This window comes from Amia ocellicauda, chromosome 12, assembly GCF_036373705.1.
Source record: "Amia ocellicauda isolate fAmiCal2 chromosome 12, fAmiCal2.hap1, whole genome shotgun sequence".
In the NCBI taxonomy this organism is placed as follows: domain Eukaryota; kingdom Metazoa; phylum Chordata; class Actinopteri; order Amiiformes; family Amiidae; genus Amia; species Amia ocellicauda.
In genome coordinates, this window is record NC_089861.1 from 37,502,681 (window position 1) to 37,521,719 (window position 19,039).

The 19,039-nt window shown below is 43.3% G+C and overlaps 1 protein-coding gene across 1 annotated transcript in view; it reads right to left on the bottom strand.

Moving 5' to 3' along the window:
• The window catches only part of LOC136765025 (sodium- and chloride-dependent GABA transporter 2), a 45,126-nt gene that overhangs the window by 19,637 nt on the left and 6,450 nt on the right, over window positions 1–19,039 (bottom strand). The window contains exons 2-8 of the mRNA XM_066719500.1: window positions 12,230–12,364; window positions 11,879–12,019; window positions 11,411–11,498; window positions 9,713–9,845; window positions 9,027–9,161; window positions 8,800–8,903; window positions 6,688–6,812 (exon numbers count right to left, since the gene is read on the bottom strand). Coding sequence (XP_066575597.1) covers window positions 6,688–6,812; window positions 8,800–8,903; window positions 9,027–9,161; window positions 9,713–9,845; window positions 11,411–11,498; window positions 11,879–12,019; window positions 12,230–12,364 — 861 coding nt within the window. The remainder of the gene's footprint in view (window positions 1–6,687; window positions 6,813–8,799; window positions 8,904–9,026; window positions 9,162–9,712; window positions 9,846–11,410; window positions 11,499–11,878; window positions 12,020–12,229; window positions 12,365–19,039) is intronic.

The window sequence follows — 19,039 nt, forward strand, 5'->3', positions numbered from 1 at the left end:
TCATAATAAATATATTTGAAACTGTCAACATTTTTCCCAGCTTCATTATTTGAAAGCGCTCAAGAGCTCTTCCTCGAGACCATGAGAAAAGGCTTCTCCTCAGATTACCTCAGTCTGAAGAGCGTGCTGGAAAGTAAGTTCACTTCACAACTATTATTAAAATATTTAAATGTACTGTTGTTTAAATGTACTGAAAAGTAGCATATGTATTTGTCTGAAGTACCAGGTTGTATGTATGACACACTAACTGTGGTTGTTTTCAAAATAACATTTTTTAAATATCAATGATACACTTTCCATTTTCTGTATCGCGTAATGGTTTAAATGAATGTAAATTACCATATATATCCAGTTGAAGTGTTCACATTTTTCTTCGCATTTAATTTTTCTTCAGTGAGACAGTTTCATTAAGTACAGGCGTGTGAAGATGCCACAGAAACGAGTTGTTTATGTGTTTGTATTATTAATCGGACACTCAGTTAGCCACAAATGTAACTTAATGGCTACAGGACAGAAGGGAACTTTCAAATAACTATTTAAAAAGTGGTCAATTCTGACAATTAAGATTTCAATTATGAGAATGAATACGGCTTATTGAATGCCTTAGAGATTACAGTTATTTTTTGTTTATCTGTTTATCTAGAATTGAGCCAGACATGCCCAGAGGATTCAGGAACTCGATCACTGAGAAGCAAGATCAGATGTTTGTAGTTTATTCTTTTAAATGTTTAATCTACTATTTGTGAATAAAATCAGTGCTTGTTATTCCTTAATAATGCCTCTGCTGTTTGGTTTGAATATACAATCTTACATGTCTTACTGTTGCGTTTTGATCTGGAGATAGGTAATTCTCCAATTGGCTACTACTGCACATTTACTTATTTCATATAAAATGCATTATTAAATTAGGCTTGGTTCTGTTGAGCATGTATAATACGTCAGCTTTTTAAATAACTGAGTGTATTGAATAATACAAATTTTACAATTTAGAAGCTTTTACAATCCAGGATGTACACCGATCAGCTATAACATTATGACCACCTGCCTAATATTGTGTAGGTCCCCCTGTTGCCACCAAAACGGTCCTGACCCGTCGTGGCATGGACTCCACTAGACCTCTGAAGGTGTGCTGTGGTATCTGGCACCAAGACGTTAGCAGCAGATCCTTTAAGTCCTGTAAGTTGGTGAGGTGGGGCCTCCATGGATCGGACTTGTTTGTCCAGCACATCCCACAGATGCTCGATTGGATTGAGATCTGGGGAATTTGGAGGCCAAGTCAACACCTTGAACTCGTGATTCATCAGACCAGGCCACCTTCTTCCATTGCTCAGTGGTTCACTTGTGATGCTCATGTGCCCATTGTAGGCGCTTTCGGCAGTGGACAGGGGTCAGCATGATTACCCTGACTGGTCTGCAGCTACGCAGCCCCATACTCAACAAACTGCGATGCACTGTGTGTTCTGACACTTTTCTATCAGAACCATTAACTTTTTCAGCAATTTGAGCTACAGTAGCTCGTCTGTTGGATTAGACCACACAATTTGGCCCTTGTCAAAGTCAATCAGATCCTTACGCTTGCCCATTTTTACTGCTTCGAACACATCAACTTTGAGGACAAAATGTTCACTTGTTGCTGTAAATCATACGACCTTATTTTGGCAAATATATACAGAAATGCATATACCTTCCTAACTGAGAAATTTAGCCTTGTGCTAAAGGACTTAAGGAGACAGCTTTGAAGCTCTGTGTTTTACGAGAGGCCTGTGCTCACCAAAGTACAACAGATAACACATCCATGCTGGAAGACCCCCCCAACTGACCCCCCCACAGAGACTAGCATCACATTCCAATTGAAGATTTATTTTGTGAAACACAGACATTCAAGGCACTTTATATATTCCATAGACCAGGGCAACAAACCCAAATACAAATTACATGCTGCTAACAGAAGTGTTACTCAGCTTCTTCCTCAGTTTGATAACAAACAATAAAAGGTGACTTAAAACTAACTTAATGACACTTAAGTAATTCTACGTCAGAACCAAAACATGCTCAAGCCATGTTTGGTCTTAAAAGAAAGACCATTAGCTAAAACAACCATTGGACTATTTATATTTCACATACAGTGCAACATTAACATTTGGTAAAAGAAGTATTCACACATCCTAATTGATCCTCCACTGACATGGGCATCAGACCAGCCCCCCCCTGGAATTCCAAAAAGACTCAAATCAACCGAAAAAGAACACCTGGCTTGGTTGGTATCAACTGTAAGGTCATGCTTTGAGCGGCTTGAAAATGTAATTGATAGAACTAAAACTTGACAATATAGAGAGTTAGAAACTCTAGGTAACATTTGATCCATTTTCATATTCCTCAAAACCATCACACCCCCAATACACATTCTGTTGGAAACAAGGGAGAGGAATGGCAAAGACTGCTTCGATTCAAATTTCAATTTTATTACCCCAAACCTGACCAATCAGAAGTTTGGAAGGAAAGAGATTAGAATCTCTTTGTCTAAAATGTATAAAAACAGAAAATTAAAACTAGCAATTCAGAGTGGCACAATTGGTAGTGGAGTGGAACAACCTGGGAGAAGAAACCAAGGAGACGAAATCCAGGAGGACTGAACGGAACCAGAACCAGAACTTCTCCACCAAAAACCTGAAAGCTTTGCAACCGTCCTCAAGTCGACGCAGCCTGCCAGCCCTCCCCGCTTTCGACCGTCTGCATAACTGAATCTCAGTAAACCACACAGGTAGTATATTTTGTGTACTAGTCAAGAATTAGGTAAACCACAATTACATAAATCCTAGTTGTGTATGAGATCTAAATTGTAGGAATGGCTAACGTAATCATAATACTTGTTTGTTATTTTACATGTTTTGTGCCTCAAGTCAAAACTCAAGTATTGGATATATCTCCTCTCACTCTTACTTTTAATATTATCCACCCTGCTTGTCTCTACCCTATCTTTGCAATTACATGTTGTCTATTCACATTTTTAATAAACATATATCCTATTTGAATGAAACATCCTCAAGGTCAATTCATGCAGATCAACCTCACCACTAATCTGAATTCATATTAGTAAAGTAATGTGGTAACTTGAGTATCAACCTGGTCTCATTTTCAGAGGACTTGATCGCTGTGGGTTGTATGTATGGGGGTCACTAGATAAAAGGACTTTATTCACCAATTATTATTTCTTCGGATATTGATACCAGATAAAATGGAAACACTAGTTTAAAGTCCTAAGACAATCGAAAGTACTTACTAATAAAACAATAACTGTAATGATACATTAAAACAATTGCAACATTTTGGCTGTATCTTATGAGATCTTATGAGCATCCTTTCATTTCACTAAATTATTTACACTGCCTAATATATCCCACCCATTGACCGGTGCCATGATAACGAGATTATCAGTGTTATTCACTTCACCTGTCAGTGGTCATAATGTTATGGCTGATTGGTGTAAGACCTCATATATTGTATACACTTGTGTACATTGTAATTTGTAAAATGAATTGTGCTTAGAATTGCACTGTATTATGTACATTGTAATTTGTAATGTTTTATGCCTTGAACTGCACTGTATTTGCACTGAACTTTGTATTGCACTTATATTTTGTAAGTCGCCCTGGATAAGGGTGTTTGCTAATAAATAAATAATAATAATAATAATAATAATAATAATAATAATAATAATACTCTCTCAAACTTCCAACATTCGTATCTCACCAGGGAGAGAGAAAACGAAGCATTGAAAAAGTGTGATTGTAGTTCTGCTCTTCTGCAATATATTTCTAAATGATCAAGAACAAGTTCTGAAAAGGGTTACAGAATGAGGACAGCGAAGGAACGACCCAGCTAACACACAACGTTGCCACAATGTTGTGACAACGTGAATTACATTGCTACAACGTTGTGGCAACATTGTGTGTTAGCTGGGGAGCCATACTGGATACAGAATAGGAGCAAAGGATAATTTGGGGGATTAACATTTGCAGATCAAAACATGGATGGACCAACATTGGACCGACATTGGACCGTCGTCATTTGGAACATCGGGCCAACATGGGCACGATAACGTCAGGCCATCAACGTCATCGTGCCCATGTTGGCCCGATGTTCAAAACGACGACGGTCAGCAACCACAGCGGGATCAACATCATCTTCCAATGTCGGTCCGACCACTCATGATCATGATCAGCCAGGTCGACGTTTGCCCAACGCTGCTGTGCTATTTGGGTCACCGACAATAGATTGTCATCAACAAGTTTTCTTTTGGAAATCACTACTTATGGTGTGCTAAAAACAAATAGCGCTATAATAAATAATACATAACAGATACAGTAAATATTCAATTCGGTAGCTACATAAATAAAACCTGATCACTTACTGTCTAGTTTGATTTAGATCGCATACTTCTTAATGTCCTACAACGATTCCAAAACAGCTTTTAATTAAATCCTACAGTTAGCCAAGGAAGTTGTAGTGTTTTCAACTCTTTAATCTTACCCCTTTTTATCGATAACTCCGGCTACATGGTTGTAACTAAGCAGGCTTCCTACAGAAACTATAGAACTACCAGGCATCACTCTGTCGGCTTGTTTCCATGGGGTGCATTCACGTTGTGCAGACTTTTGTCATTCTGCACAGAATCTGACCATTTAGTTAATGCTCAGACTGTTGTCTGATTTGTGTGACTTCAGAGCTATGTATACAAACACACTTCTTAGCATAACAATACTAAATACTGAAACAAAAATAGCCCACAATGTTAAAAAATAGATGACTAAATAATGTATTTTCTGGTTTAATAGGCTATGAGGATTCTAACTTAAAATTAAACTTTATTCTCACAGCACCGCTCATGGAGCAACCATAGCGGGATTTGAACACAGACAGAGAACTTACCGCAACACCAAACAGAGAGGCTTCAGGATTGCTACATTAAAAATAAAAGGTGGTATTCACAATACATTATTTTTTATCTGAAAAAATAAGGAATTTGTTGCAAGTTACAATTCAGCTTGTAATGTAACATTGCTACTAGGCATCAGGGGGCCCCTTAGCCCCTCTGGGCCCCACACAATTGGTTACATTGGTTTGCATGTTTGGAAACCATGCCACTGGTTATAGACCACACAATTCAGATAATCAGTGTAATCAGGTCTGCATGTAGCAAAAAGCACAGAGCTTTTTTTCAATACTATAACAGCACAGGGGATGTGCCAAATGATTGGAAAACTGCAAATGTCATACCTATCCACAAGAAAAGGGACAAAACTGAGCAAGGAAATTACAGATCAACCAGTCTCACCTGCATTACTTGTAAAATTTAAAGAAAACTTATTAGACAGAAAATAGAGGAGCATCTTAATGAAAACCATATTCTTGGAGATAGTCAACATGGGTTTAGATGAGGCAGGTCATTTCTTACTAATTTATTAGAGTTTTTTTAACATGCAACTGCAGCTCTAGATCATGTGAAAGCATATGCTTTGATATACTTTGATAAGGTTCCACACCAAAGACTGATCCTACAATTGGAAGCTGTAGGTATTCAGGGTAATGTAAGTAGATGGATTATGAACTGGTTGATGTATAGGAAACAGAGGGTGTCGATAAGAGGAGTTGCTTCTAACTGGAGTGAGGTTGTTAGTGGAGTTCCACAGGGATCAGTACTAGGGCCTTTGCTTTTCCTAATCTATATTCTCTGGGATAGTTAGCAAACTTGTCAAATTTGCAGATGATACTAAAATAGCTCAGCAGATACAATCTTGGCAGCACAGGCTATTCAAAGGGACTTAGATAATATTCAGTTGTGGGCCGACACCTGGCAGATGAAATTCAATGTGGACAAGTGCAAGGTATTACATGCATGGTAATAAAAATGTGCCACGACCCTCACCAGGATATGCGGTTTCAAAAATGGATGGATGGATAATAACAATGTCCACTATAATGACACTATTGGAGGAATAAAACTGGAAGAAATAACGCATGAGAAAAACTTAGGAGTCTATGTGGACTCCTTACTTTCCCCATCCAAACAATGTGGGGAAGCAATACAAAAGGCAAAGAAAGTGCTAGGTTATATTGTCAAAAGTGTAGAATTTAAAACAAGGGAAGTAATGTTAAGACTGTACAATGTGCTAGTTAGACCTCATCTGCAATTCTGTGTACAGTTCTGGGCAGCACACTTTAAGAAGGATATCGCTACTCTAGAGGCAGTTCAGAGGAGAGCAACCAGACTTATTCCAGGTTTGAAGGGAATGTCCTACTCTGAGAGATTGAAGGAACTGAAACTTTTCACCCTGGAACAGAGAAGACTACGTAGGGACTTGATTCAAGTCTTCAAAATCATGAAAGGCATTGACCACATCAAACCAGAGGAACTTTTCAAGATCAGCAGGGACACAAATGGAAATTGGGCTTCAAGGCATTCAAGACAGAAAACAGGAGACACTTCTTCACACAGAGAGTTGTTACAATCTGGAACAAACTCCCCAGCGATGTGGTTGAAGCTGAACATTTGGGAACATTCAAAAATAGACTGGATAGGATCCATGGATCAATTAGTTATTAATGGACACCAAACGAGCACGATGGATCGTGATGGTCTGAGACCCCTGCCCCGTGTGAGAACGTCCCCAACTGCCCCTGGCTCACCAGACTCAGCCACCTCAGAGACAGACAAACCCTGCTCCTGCGCCATGAAGCCCAGCACAGAGAAGATGGCAAAACCAGACAGGAAGCTGGTGCTGCTGTTCAGCAAACACAGTCCCAAACAGTCCCTGCAACAAAAAAGTGTGGGGGGTGGGGGGGGAGCACACAGTTATTAACCAATTAATTAATTAATCAGTCAGTCAGACTAGTTTATTTAATTTCATAGAGCGTCTGGAAGGCATCAGTCTGGAGGCGACAACATGTATTCAACTGTACAGCTCAGAAGTGATGTGCAATTAAAATTAAAATTAAATCAACACAGACATCTGGGAATCTGAACAGAACTATCAGTATCAATATCCACAGGACCACTGACACCCATATCAATGTACAAAATTGATTGACAATTCCTCTTACTGTCTTCATAAGAGACACAATCTCACAGGTGAAGAGAGGATTTGAACTCTGGCTCTCAGGTGAGACAGAAACCCAGACTGAGCATGTCTTTTTCTGAATGATTCAGGGCCAAACCATTAGAAGAAACAATACTTATTTTCCGCATAGACTACAACATTTGATATATTCTAGTGTAAAATTCTGCAAACTGCATTTTAACCCTATACTTTGTCATTTAATTATAGTGTGGCAACCAGTCAAAAAGCATGCCAGACTCCAATTTAAATGGCACTTAAACTCTCCTATCCTATTTCTCCTAACTACACTCTTTAATCAGGTGGTTGTCCCTTTTCGTTCCCACAATGGAGAGAAAAAGGATGCATATATTTGCTGATATAAAGATCATAGTTTATGAACATTCCAGGACTTACATCAATTGTTCCTTTCATTTTTTTGATGTATGTTTATGATCTGCTATGTGTGCTTATGGGGTGCCATGGGGGATAGAGCTGCCACTGCATATATTCTACTATACTGGATGAAAGGGGTAAAATTAGGGGAGTTGTTTCCAGACATTATGCATTTTGCAAGCATCATACAATCTTTTAATGATCAGTACTACTTAAAATTATCTCTTGCAGATGACAAAATATCCTGGGCTATGGTGTGGAATAACCAACTCATACACTACAACCTTCTTCATAGAACATATGTAACATCTCGTGAATGGTTTCAGATTAAGCTAACTTCTGATCTTTTATTTATGCTTTGTCCTCAGGGTACCATTGGCACCTTTTTGCATATGGTTTTGGGCGGTGGTGGGATGCTAAACAACAAACGCTAGGGGGCGTGTGATAAGGGTGGGGTATTTATACTTTATAGGGTGGACGCGAGAGAGCTGAATCGGAGTTGTCTACTACCAAAATTAAATTATAAATTCCAAATCATATTAGTATTACATATTAGTTAATTTATAAAATTGTGTGCTACATTACTTGTTATATTACCCAGTACATTCCTTCCTTTTGTCCTATGAAACAATTGTGACTAGTCTCCATAGGTAATGTGTTTTTTAAATGTATGCCAAACAAATAAGCTGTAAGGCTGTGGGATATCTTAGTTCTCGGGTCAGTAGCGTAGACAACTGCAAATTAATTAGGCTGGGTGATATTATCTTGCTTCCACTCAAGTTTTATACATTTTACTTCATTACAAAGGCTGAACAATAATAGAAAACAAAGTAATCTGTCAATTACAGAGCTCCACCGACATAGATCTCTGGGATTGACAAGTACCAGAAACTGCGTCTAGTTTGCTTCATAATGTTGGTTGATGTAATATTTTTCGCTGGTGATATGTAGTAAATCTGTCTGATTTCATGGATTTCATGGAGATTTTGAGCTAAGTTTTTCGACTTTGAAATGTCTCCAATTTTCAAAATCTTCTGGGGGTGGACCCCCAGACCACCCACCCTGAATTACCCAATACTCTTTTTTTTTTATATATAATTTCCAGGAGTTAAACGGTATCAGAGTAGAATGCGGGGGACCAATTGATGCGGGGACCAATTGTCGCGGGGAAGAATTATAGCAGGGACCAATTATCGTGGAGACGACTTGCCGACGGGGCGAATTGACGGGGACGAATTGTTGCCGCACAAATTGTCGGGGACGAATTTTCATGGACCCCTGTGTTGTGCTGGGCTTGGCTAGGTCTCACCTGAGGCAGTTGTTGTTGTACTTGTTGTAGCTTCCCAGTGCTGTGATGCTCCCCAGACAGATCCCATAGGAGTAGAAGACCTGAGTCCCTGCATCCATCCAAACCTGCAGAGACAGAGACAATGGACACACCCGCACAGGGGTCAGTCACCCCGTTTCAGTCTGGAAAATAGAACAACCTGCTTTGAGAATCCTATATCCCCCTCCCCTCAGATGAGTGTGGCATACCTGAGGGTCACTGAGCCGGTTAAGGTCAGGATACAGGTAGAACAGTAGACCCTGGGCAGCACCAGGTAGAGTGAGGCCTCGCACGAGCAGCACCAGTAGCATCAGGTAGGGAAAGGTGGCAGTGAGGTAGACTACCTACAGGTCAACAGAGAACAGCCCTGCACACTGATACAGCACAACACAGAGCTTTACACTGATATAACACAGAGCTGCACAATCATTCATCACAACACACCGCCGAGCTACACTGATTCTTTACAGCTCAGAGTTACACACTGATACAGCACAGCAAAGAGCCAAACATTAATACTGCACAGCACAGAGCTACACACTGATACAGCACAGCATAGAACCATACATTGATACTGCACAGCAGAAAGCTACACACTGATACATCACAGCACAATATTGATTTACAAACTGATACAATTAAGCCCAACCAGAGCTGTAACTCTGGAAAAATCCTTAAAGAAAACATCACATCTGTACGGCAAAATAAGTCTTTAAGAAACTACTTTAGGTTTTAGAAGAGACACAGTGAAAGTACACCCAAAACAGACTGTGAGGGAAGGGCAAGATGCCCTTCAATGCATACTTCATACTTCAGTGACTGGGGGGACTGGGGGGGACTGGGGGGGGACTTGACTGCAGGGATCACATGGCTTCTGCCTGTAAAGGGGACTCACCTTGCCTGTGGACTTAACCCCCTTCCACACACAGAAGTAGCAGGTGACCCAGACCATCAGGAGACACAGAGACAGTGGCCAATTCAGGGCGCCCAGCTCCTCAATCCCACTGGACAGCTTCAGCACCTCTCTCCTGAAAAGAGACAAGACACATACATATATATATACACACACAATATACGCACAGAGAGACATATGCACAGTGAGAAACACACAGACATACGCACATGCAAGCACACACACACAAAAGCAGAGATGCACACACATGCCATTTTCTACCCAATAACTTCTTGCCTTGTCTTCTTGCCCCTGTTGTGAAATCTGCACAATATTTGTCACAGACGTGACTTTATTTAAACTGTGTTTATTTTTGTCTTTTATATTCACGTGTTTTCGTTATGCTTGTATAATTGTATATCGCTATCTTTTTTTATTCACTAATCGTTTGGATTTTAATGCGTTTCTCACTGTCTTTCTACATTGAATATTCACACGTTGTATTTTTTTTATTGTTTTCTTAATCACAGTTTAATTAAAAGAAGACACCTGTTTGCACTCTGCCTTCCCTGCAATCCCCATGCGCACTTGGACTCACAACCCGACCTCATTGGCTGATCTCCTCTTTAAAGACCCTATCTGCATGGCGGACGAGAGATCTGACTGTGGGTTGGAAACATGGGGACAGCAAAAGCTAAAGGATGCCACTGAGGCGATTCCTGTGAGCCAGTGGTCAGCTATCTACCAGGAGGATTATAACGGAAGTATTTTATGAAGTTTTGTTTTTTTCGATAGTGCTTTTTATCTTTTTTTCTTATACTGGACTGAGCAATTGAAAGTTGTCTTTTTTTTTCGCATAGAAAAGGAACTACTTCCCTCCTGGATTTTAACTTTGAAGTATGGACACTGCAAATTAAAGGGGGGGGGGGGGGGAGTATAGTGACTAATTGGCATCCCCTTCTCTTTTTTTTGTCTGGGACTTACTTAATTTGAATTTATGGAATATTGGTGCTGAACTTTTTTTTGTTGTTGTTTTGGATTTTTCTATGGACCAGTATAGTCAAACTTAAGTCTCACTTCCTTTTCTGCAAACTGATCAGATTAAGGGTCTGTCTATGTACAGGGTGATTTTTGTATGCTTTTGCTAGTTTTGTGAGGGGGGGGGCGGTGTTTATGGAAGTTCTATATGGGGTTTTGAATTAAGTGTATTTTAGAACTTTTACATCCAAAACTTGTTGTACTGCTGTCGAGATCCCATCAGGATTGACATGGGACAGTTTTTATTGTCTGTGTATTAGTACTAATAAATCTTTGTAACTAGAGTTCCCTGTCTGTGTCTTTTGCCGGAACCAGCGGTCAAAGAAACACCTGTTCACGGGGAAAATTGAGTGTAGTGCAGTAACGCCGACTATAGAGGTCCTAGCCCTCTTAAAGCTAGGTGGTGTAGATGACTACATCTGTGACATTTACACTTTTTAATTTGATTCCATATTGTCTAACCTGTGTAGGCAGAGCCAATAATTATAGCTGGAGAGAGAGAAATCTACATTTTCTTGAAGGTATGCAGACATCTGTCAAAAACTGGACAGACAATTCCCACCACCTCCTTGCTTCTGTCCCCTGCCCCCCTCAATTGCCCAACACCCCTGCCCCCCTCCCTTTCTTCCAGACAAAAGTGCAGAGACAAACTGTGTGACTCACTCCCAGAACTCTGTGACCGGAGACGTGGCATTGTCAGGAGTCATGCCATTGATGGTAAGGTTCCGTGAGAGGAACTCCACACAGGAGCCTGCCAACAGAGAGAGGGAGGGGTTGTATCTAAATACAGTCATATAAATATGTCTGTCAATATATTTTAAAGTGCTAAATGTATAATTATTAGTATGTATTGTTCCCCATTGTCCTGCACCTTAGCACTGGACCTGTGTGTGTCAGTGCCTTGGCAATACTGAGTTAACCTTGTCATTCCATTCCCAGTCTAGGATAGATGATATCCTACATGGTCCAAAGACAATGAACCTTTCAATCATAACTAGTAACACAGCACAGGTCATTCATTAGACTGAAACACTGTGCTCTCTACAGCAATCAGGTGACAGAGAAGGGGAGCATATACAGCTGCCATTAATTTGGAAGAGGGTGGAGTCAGCTTGTCTATGCGGGGAGTACCTGTATTCCAGGTGTTGCTGCAGCTGGCCCAGGGCAGGACCGGGTGGAAGCTATGCAGCAGGTAGAACAGCGCCCAGGCCAGGATGACGATGTAATACATATTGCTATGGATCATGATCACCTGGGTGGCATAGCCCATACCTGCAGACAGACACAAACACACAAACAGAAAGCCATCACTTAAATGTAAGCAACAGATTTCTATAAAGATTTGAATCCCTAATAATGAACAAGGAAATAAATCTAAATATACGATGCATCTCAGTTTTAGTATTATAAAATAGTATTACAAAGGAAAATCACATAATTTATACAAGAGAGTGAACAGGAGCTGGAAGTGGCAAGCTGTACCTCCAAACAGGGGGCAGATCCTCCTCCAGGCATTCACGCCCCCCTGACTGGTGAGTTGGCCTAGCGCTATCTCCAGCAGAAACAGGGGGATGCCACACAACAGCAGGAACAGCAGGTATGGCAGAAGGAATGCACCTATGGGAAGTGGAGTGTAAGAGTAGGAAGGAGAGGTGGAGTAAAGGAGTAAGGTGGGGGGGTGGGGTGTGGAGGAGTAAGGGAGGAATAGGCAGGAGTGTTGTGGGGACCTATACTCTAATGCCTCGGTTCCACTGGTAGGATGAAGTTGCCCGTAGCTGAGGGTCCAGCGTCAGTTTTGCAATTGAGCAAGCTCCCGCCACCACGTGCCTTTGCTCATCCCTCCTTTCACCAACGTCACTGAAATTGAACATCCCAACAAGCAGGAAACTCCACAGACAGCAGCAGCAGAATTCCCCATGCTTTTTGTTTTTGTGTTTCTCTTTTTGCAATTGCGTTTTTCTTTTAATTTTTTTGTTTTTCTTTTTGCAATTGCGTTATTCTTTTTTCAATACTGGAACTAGTTTCCCTGTAGTTTTGCTTGTACTGGCCTGTACTGTAGTTCTGTTGGTCTCTACTAGTTCTAATTCTGACAGTGATTTCTCAGTAAATCTACACATGATATGAGAAACACAGGTAAGGAGTGAACACAACACAAGTATAAACCTTTCAAGAGCATAACAGAAATCTTATAACTCTGGATTGACATTTTGACAGTTTTTATTTTATTCCACTCCTTTTATTTATTTTTTATTCCAGTGCTGCCATCATTCCTTTTCTTGATCCTCGTACAATATCCATGATTTTTTCAGATATGTATTGCCCTATTTTACTGTGTCATTTTTTTGGCTCATCCTCAACAATGCATTTCTCTGCTAGCCACTGGTGAAAGCAATCTAGAGATAAAAACAAACAAACAAAAAGAAAACCTGGTCACAATGTTTAATATACAAACATTGTATTGTGTCTGAGCACTGCCCAGGCAGGGTGGGTTTAAATTTGCAGGGTAATCCTAGTCTCACAGCACAACAGCAACTCCTGTGGTGCTGGGCACTGCAGTTGACTGAGTTTTTGGTGGAACTGTATTTCTTCTGATGCAACGGGCCTCATCACATTATTTTCTAAATAGTAGGCCTATGTAATATATAATATGCTATGCACACATTGTTCTGTTAACAGATATTTATGGTTTATACATATGTTAATTCAATTCAAGTGGAATGTATATACAGATTTGTTGCACACTATGCATATATAGTTATGTTAAAATACATTTAATGGTAATTGACAACTAATTAATCTATAAACATCTGACACCACAGACAATTTAAAAATGCTTGTAGTTGGCTAAATACTTTTACAGCCTGATATTTCACTGGAGTATGAGGTGGTTTCAGTTCAGTTATTTCACTTGACATTTTCTGAACAAAGTGTATACACTGTAGGCTAAAACTTTTTTTTTTAATCCCACTTTTTAAAATATTTTTGATTTCTTTTGACATTGTTAGGCTATTATAATATTTATGGCAAGCCAAATGATCATTTAAAGATATCTTCAAATATTTAAAGATATCTCTAAATCATTTAAAGATATCTATAAATGATTTAGAGATATCTGCAAATGGTTTAGAGATATCTAAATAAGGTGCTTTTTAAAGATATCTCTAAATGATTTGCAGATATCTCTAAATCATTTAAAGATATCTGCAAATCATTAAGAGATATCTTCAAATGAATTCCTGTTCATTTAGAGATATCTTCAAATGATTTCCTGTTCATTTAGAGATATCTGCTAATCATTTCTAGATATCTTCAAATGACTTCCTGTATTTTGGTTGAGATTATCACTTCCTGTTTCCTTATTCAGTTACATAGAAATTAATGAACAAGTTAACAGGAAGTGATAATCTTGGGCTACATACAGAAAGTAATTTGAAGATATCTCTAAATGATTTGCAGATATCTCTAAATGAACAGGAAGTCATTTGAAGTTATCTTTCAAGACGGAAGCACTGCCCAAGGGGGAGGGGTTTCTGCGCACACCCGCTGGAACCCGATCGAAACGTCACTCTATCAAAGCTGCCATTGGCCCCTGCGCTCGTCACTCAGAACAGGTCCCTTCCCACTTCCTGTTCTATAAAACGTGACGTCAGCGCAGGTTCGTCCTCTTTTGCTTCTTCTCTTGACTCAAGAATGTAAGCTCTCTGTGTCTGTGTTTGTAAAAAACATTCAAACTGCGTATTTTGGCTGGCTGGCTCACTTCATAGTGTTGTTCACCACCGTTTTCGCTCTGTCTCTGTCTCTGTCTCGTCTCTGTCTTGTGTGTGTTTAGTTATTATTGATAGCTAATCAATCTCACTGGCAGGCAGGCTCCCCCCCAGGCTCGCCGCCCTGGCCCCCGGTGGCCCAGGGCAGCTTGTGGTAGGAGGGGACCCGGCCCAATCCCGCCTCCTCCACAACCCGAGCCCCGTCCCTGAGGCGTTCCAGCAGCCTCTGGCCCACCTTAACACCCCCCAGCAACTCTCCAATTGGCAACACTGCACCCAAGACACTTGGGTGCTCCAAATTATATCATTTGGCTACTACCTGCAATTTTAGACACGTCCACCCCCCTTCCAGGGCGTGGTGTGGACCCGAGTGAGGGACCCATTGCAGTGTGCGGCGCTTCGCGTCGAAATCGCCGCTCTCCTGGAGAAGCGAGCAATCCGCGAAGTGCCCCCGCCGGGGCAGCATAAGGGATTTTATTCCCCATACTTCGCCTGAACCGCCACCTCAAGGTGCTGCACTTCAAGATGCTCAACCTGGGCACCATGTCCCAGGCCATCAAGCCCGGCGACTGGTTCACCACGGTGGATCTGAAAGATGCTTACTTTCACATCCCCATTGCGCAGGTGCACAGGAAGTTTCTCCGCTTCGCCTTCGAGGGCCGAGCGTTTGAGTTTGCTGTTCTCCCCTTCGTGCGTCGCTAGCGCCACGCACTTTTTCCAAGTGCATGGACATCATGCTAGCCCCCTTGCGTTGCCAGGGGGTCCGCGTCCTCAATTATCTAGACGACTGGCTGGTTTGTTCCCACTCGAGGGAGCAGGTTCGGATTCACATGGACCTGATTTTAGGCCGCCTCTCCGAATTGGGCCTTCGGGTCAATCGAGAGAAGAGCCGCCTGACGCCAACTCAGCAGGCACAGTTCCTCGGACTGCGCCTCGATTCCGTTGCCATGCTCGCCACGCTGGCACCAGAGAGAGTTGCCTCAATACACACGTGTCTCTCCCTCTTCTGACTGAGAGCTCGTGTCAGGGTGTCCCTTTGCCAGAGGCTGCTGGGCCTCCTAGCGGCTGCATCACAGACCCTCCCCCTCGGCCTCCTCCAGTTGAGGCCGTTGCAGTGGTGGTTCAGGTCTCTCAGGATGCACCCTCGCCGCGATCGAGCACACCGAGTCACAGTCACTCCGGCGTGCTGGAAGGCGTTCCGTTGGTGGCGGAGCCCTCACAATTTGACCCTCGGTGTGCCCCTGGGCCCAGTTTACCACCGAGCAGTCATGACGACAGACGCCTCCAAGCAGGGTTGGGGAGCAGTCTGCGACGGACGTGGAGTCCGAGGCAGGTGGACGGAGCCCACACGGACCCTCCAAATCAACATCCTGGAGTTACAAGCAGTACTCCTTGGACTGTCACATTTCCTGCCAGTCCTGCGGGACAGACATGTGCTGGTCCGGACAGACAACACAGCGGTGGTTGCCTATATCAACAGGCAAGGAGGTCTCCGGTCGCGCAGACTGTACTGTCTAGCACGCCGTCTGCTTCTGTGGGCGCAACCACGGTTCCGCTCCATCAGAGCAGTTCACCTCCAAGGCCTGTCCAACACGGCGGCGGACCTCCTCTCTCGGGGAGGCCCCCCAGTCTCGGAATGGCGCCTCCACCCGCTTGTTGTACAACAACTGTGGAGCCGGTTCGGCAGGGCGGACGTGGATCTCTTTGCCTCGGCAGAGTCCACACACTGCCCACTATGGTTCTCCATCCAAGACCGCTCAGGAATCCTAGGGATCGACGCACTATCTCACAAGTGGCCGTGCTGTCTCCTTTACGCGTTCCCACCGTTCCCCCTTCTCCCGGTGGTCCTGTAGAAGGTCAGGAGAGAACGAGCGACAGTTCTGCTGACAGCCCCGCGGTGGCTTCGCAGATTCTGGTTCGCGGACCTGATCGCCCTCCTCCACGGAGAGCCTTGGCAGCTCCCAGTGAGAGCGGACTTATTGTCCCAGGTGCAGGGCATGCTTTGGCACCCCAATCCGGGCCTCCTCCAGCTCTGGGCCTGGGCGTCTGTCGGACGCGGTAGTTGCCACTATTCAGTCGGCGAGAGCTCCCTCTACGAGGTTGCAGTATTCCTACTGCTGGCAGAAGTTTAGCACCTGGTGCCAAGACGGCGGTCAAGACCCAATTAATTGCCCCATCGGGGTCATATTGCAATTTCTACAAGAGCTGTTGGACCAGGGCAAGTCCCCTTCCACGTTCAAAGTGTATCTGGCAGCCATCTCGACATGTCATGTTCGGATTGATGGCGAACCTCCTGGGTCTCATTTTCTGTCTGTGCAGTTTCTGAAGGGAGCTCGACGGCTACGGCCTCCTCGAACCCTTTCACTGCCCGCATGGTGCCTTGATGTAGTGCTGGACACACTTTCCCAAGCCCCATTTGAGCCACTGAACTCAGCTGAGCTGAAGCTGGTGTCACTTAAGACTGCGTTTTTGCTTGCAATCACCTCTGCAAAATGCGTGAGCAAGTTACACGCCCTGTCCGTACACCCATCATTTGTCTGTTTTGCGGGAGATGGCTCCAGGGTCACACTACGGCCTAACCCAGCATTCCTCCCGAAAGTGCTGTCTGAATTTCATGTCAACAGGCCTATTGAGTTGATGGCTTTTCATCCTCCTCCCTTCGCTTCAGAGCAAGAGAGTTGGCTTCACCTGCTCTGCCCTGTGCGGGCCCTCAGGCACTAAGGACATTCGGCGCTCAGACCAACTGTTTGTGTCTTATGGAGCGCGGACACAGGGCCAGGCGCTTTCAAAGCAGCGCCTCTCGCATTGGATTGTGGACACCATTACCGTGGCCTACGAGTCTACCAGGACCCCGGTGCCTGATCACCTGGTGGCCCACTCGACTCGAGGCGTTGCCACATCGTGGGCCCTTTTTCAAGGTGCCCCCTTGGCAGACATTTGTGCGGCTGCAGCTTGGGCCTCGCCGCTTACATTTGCCCGGTTCTATAGGTTGGATGTGACGGGACCGGTCCCTTCCATTGGGAACCCAGTTTTGGCTGTAGTCAAGCCCCAGTAGCCTGCAGGCTCTGGCTCCTTCCTTCTCCCAGTCTGCCCCTGTAAGTGCATCCTGAGGGAGCTAGTGAACCGTGTCTTTCCCTTCCACTGGACTATGCCTTCCAGGCGAGCACCCACGCGAGCTGCTCCTGGATGTACAGACAGCCCTGTTGATGTGTCCCAGGGCTTGTCGTGCGGCCTACAGGCATGTTGCCTTAAGAGGCTGCCCTGTATATAGTTCATTAATTGTAATTGTGTTGCGGTGGTGCATGCGTTTGGCCTGTACCCCGCTCTGTGTATTGGTCAGCAGGTCTGATATATATATATATATTGTGTATTGTTTAGCTTGGCTACTCTGTTGACTAGCCAGCTATGTATTATATTGTATTTTTCTCATTGGGTCTGTGGCCCCGCTCCTATTGGATCAGGGGTCCACTGCCATGATATTGCGCGGAGGACACACAAGTGCTTGATTGCCCATGCCAGACATTGTGCAAGTAGATTACGGCCTCGCTCCTAGCTGCACTAGTAGAGCAGCCGGCCTTGCTCTTGTAAGTGGAGGGCGTAAGAGTTAACCTCTGTAGCCCCGCTTTGTATATGCTGATTGCAGACAGTTTCCGGTAGAGCGTGACTACTGTCCTCGCTCCTGGGCGGCTCAGGTGCGGCCCTACGGGGCCCCTGAGGTTACTGTCTGGAGTTGTGTTGCTGAGATCCCCTAGCGGTGCACCTCGGAGCAGGCTCCCTTATCAGCTTGCTGCCTCCTCCCTCGCGACGGTTTTGTTATACAGTAACCCCTCCCCCTTGGGCAGTGCTTCCGACTTGCAAGATAACGATAGGTTGCGTATGCAACCCCGGTTATCTGAAAAAGGAAGCACTGCCCAAGGGTTGCAAGGTCACGTGGGAGTCCAAGCTCCCGGCAAAAGAGGACGAACCTGCGCTGACGTCACGTTTTATAGAACAAGAAGTGGAAAGGGACCTGTTCTGAGTGATGAGCGCAGGGGCCAATGGCAGCTTTGATAGAGTGACGTTTCGATCGTGTTCCCGTGGAAGTGTGCAGAAACCCCTCCCCCTTGGGCAGTGCTTCCTTTTTCAGATAACCGGGGTTGCATACGCAACCTATCGATATCTCTAAATGATTTGCAGATATCTCTAAATGATTTGAAGATATCTCTAAGAGATATCTGCAAGTCATTTAGAGATATCTTCAAATCATTTAGAGATATCTCTAAATGTACTTTTAAATGAGATATCTTTAAATGATTTGCAGATATCTCCAATATATTTGCAGATATCTTTAAATGATTTAGAGATATCTTTAAATATTTGAAGATATCTGGAATTATTTGAAGATATCTTGAAATATTTGCAGATATCTTTAAATGATTTAGAGATATCTTGAAATATTTGCAGATATCTTTAAACGATTTAGAGATATCTCTAAATGATAATTTGGCTTGCCATATAATATTAGCATGTAATATCCTTACCTGACAGT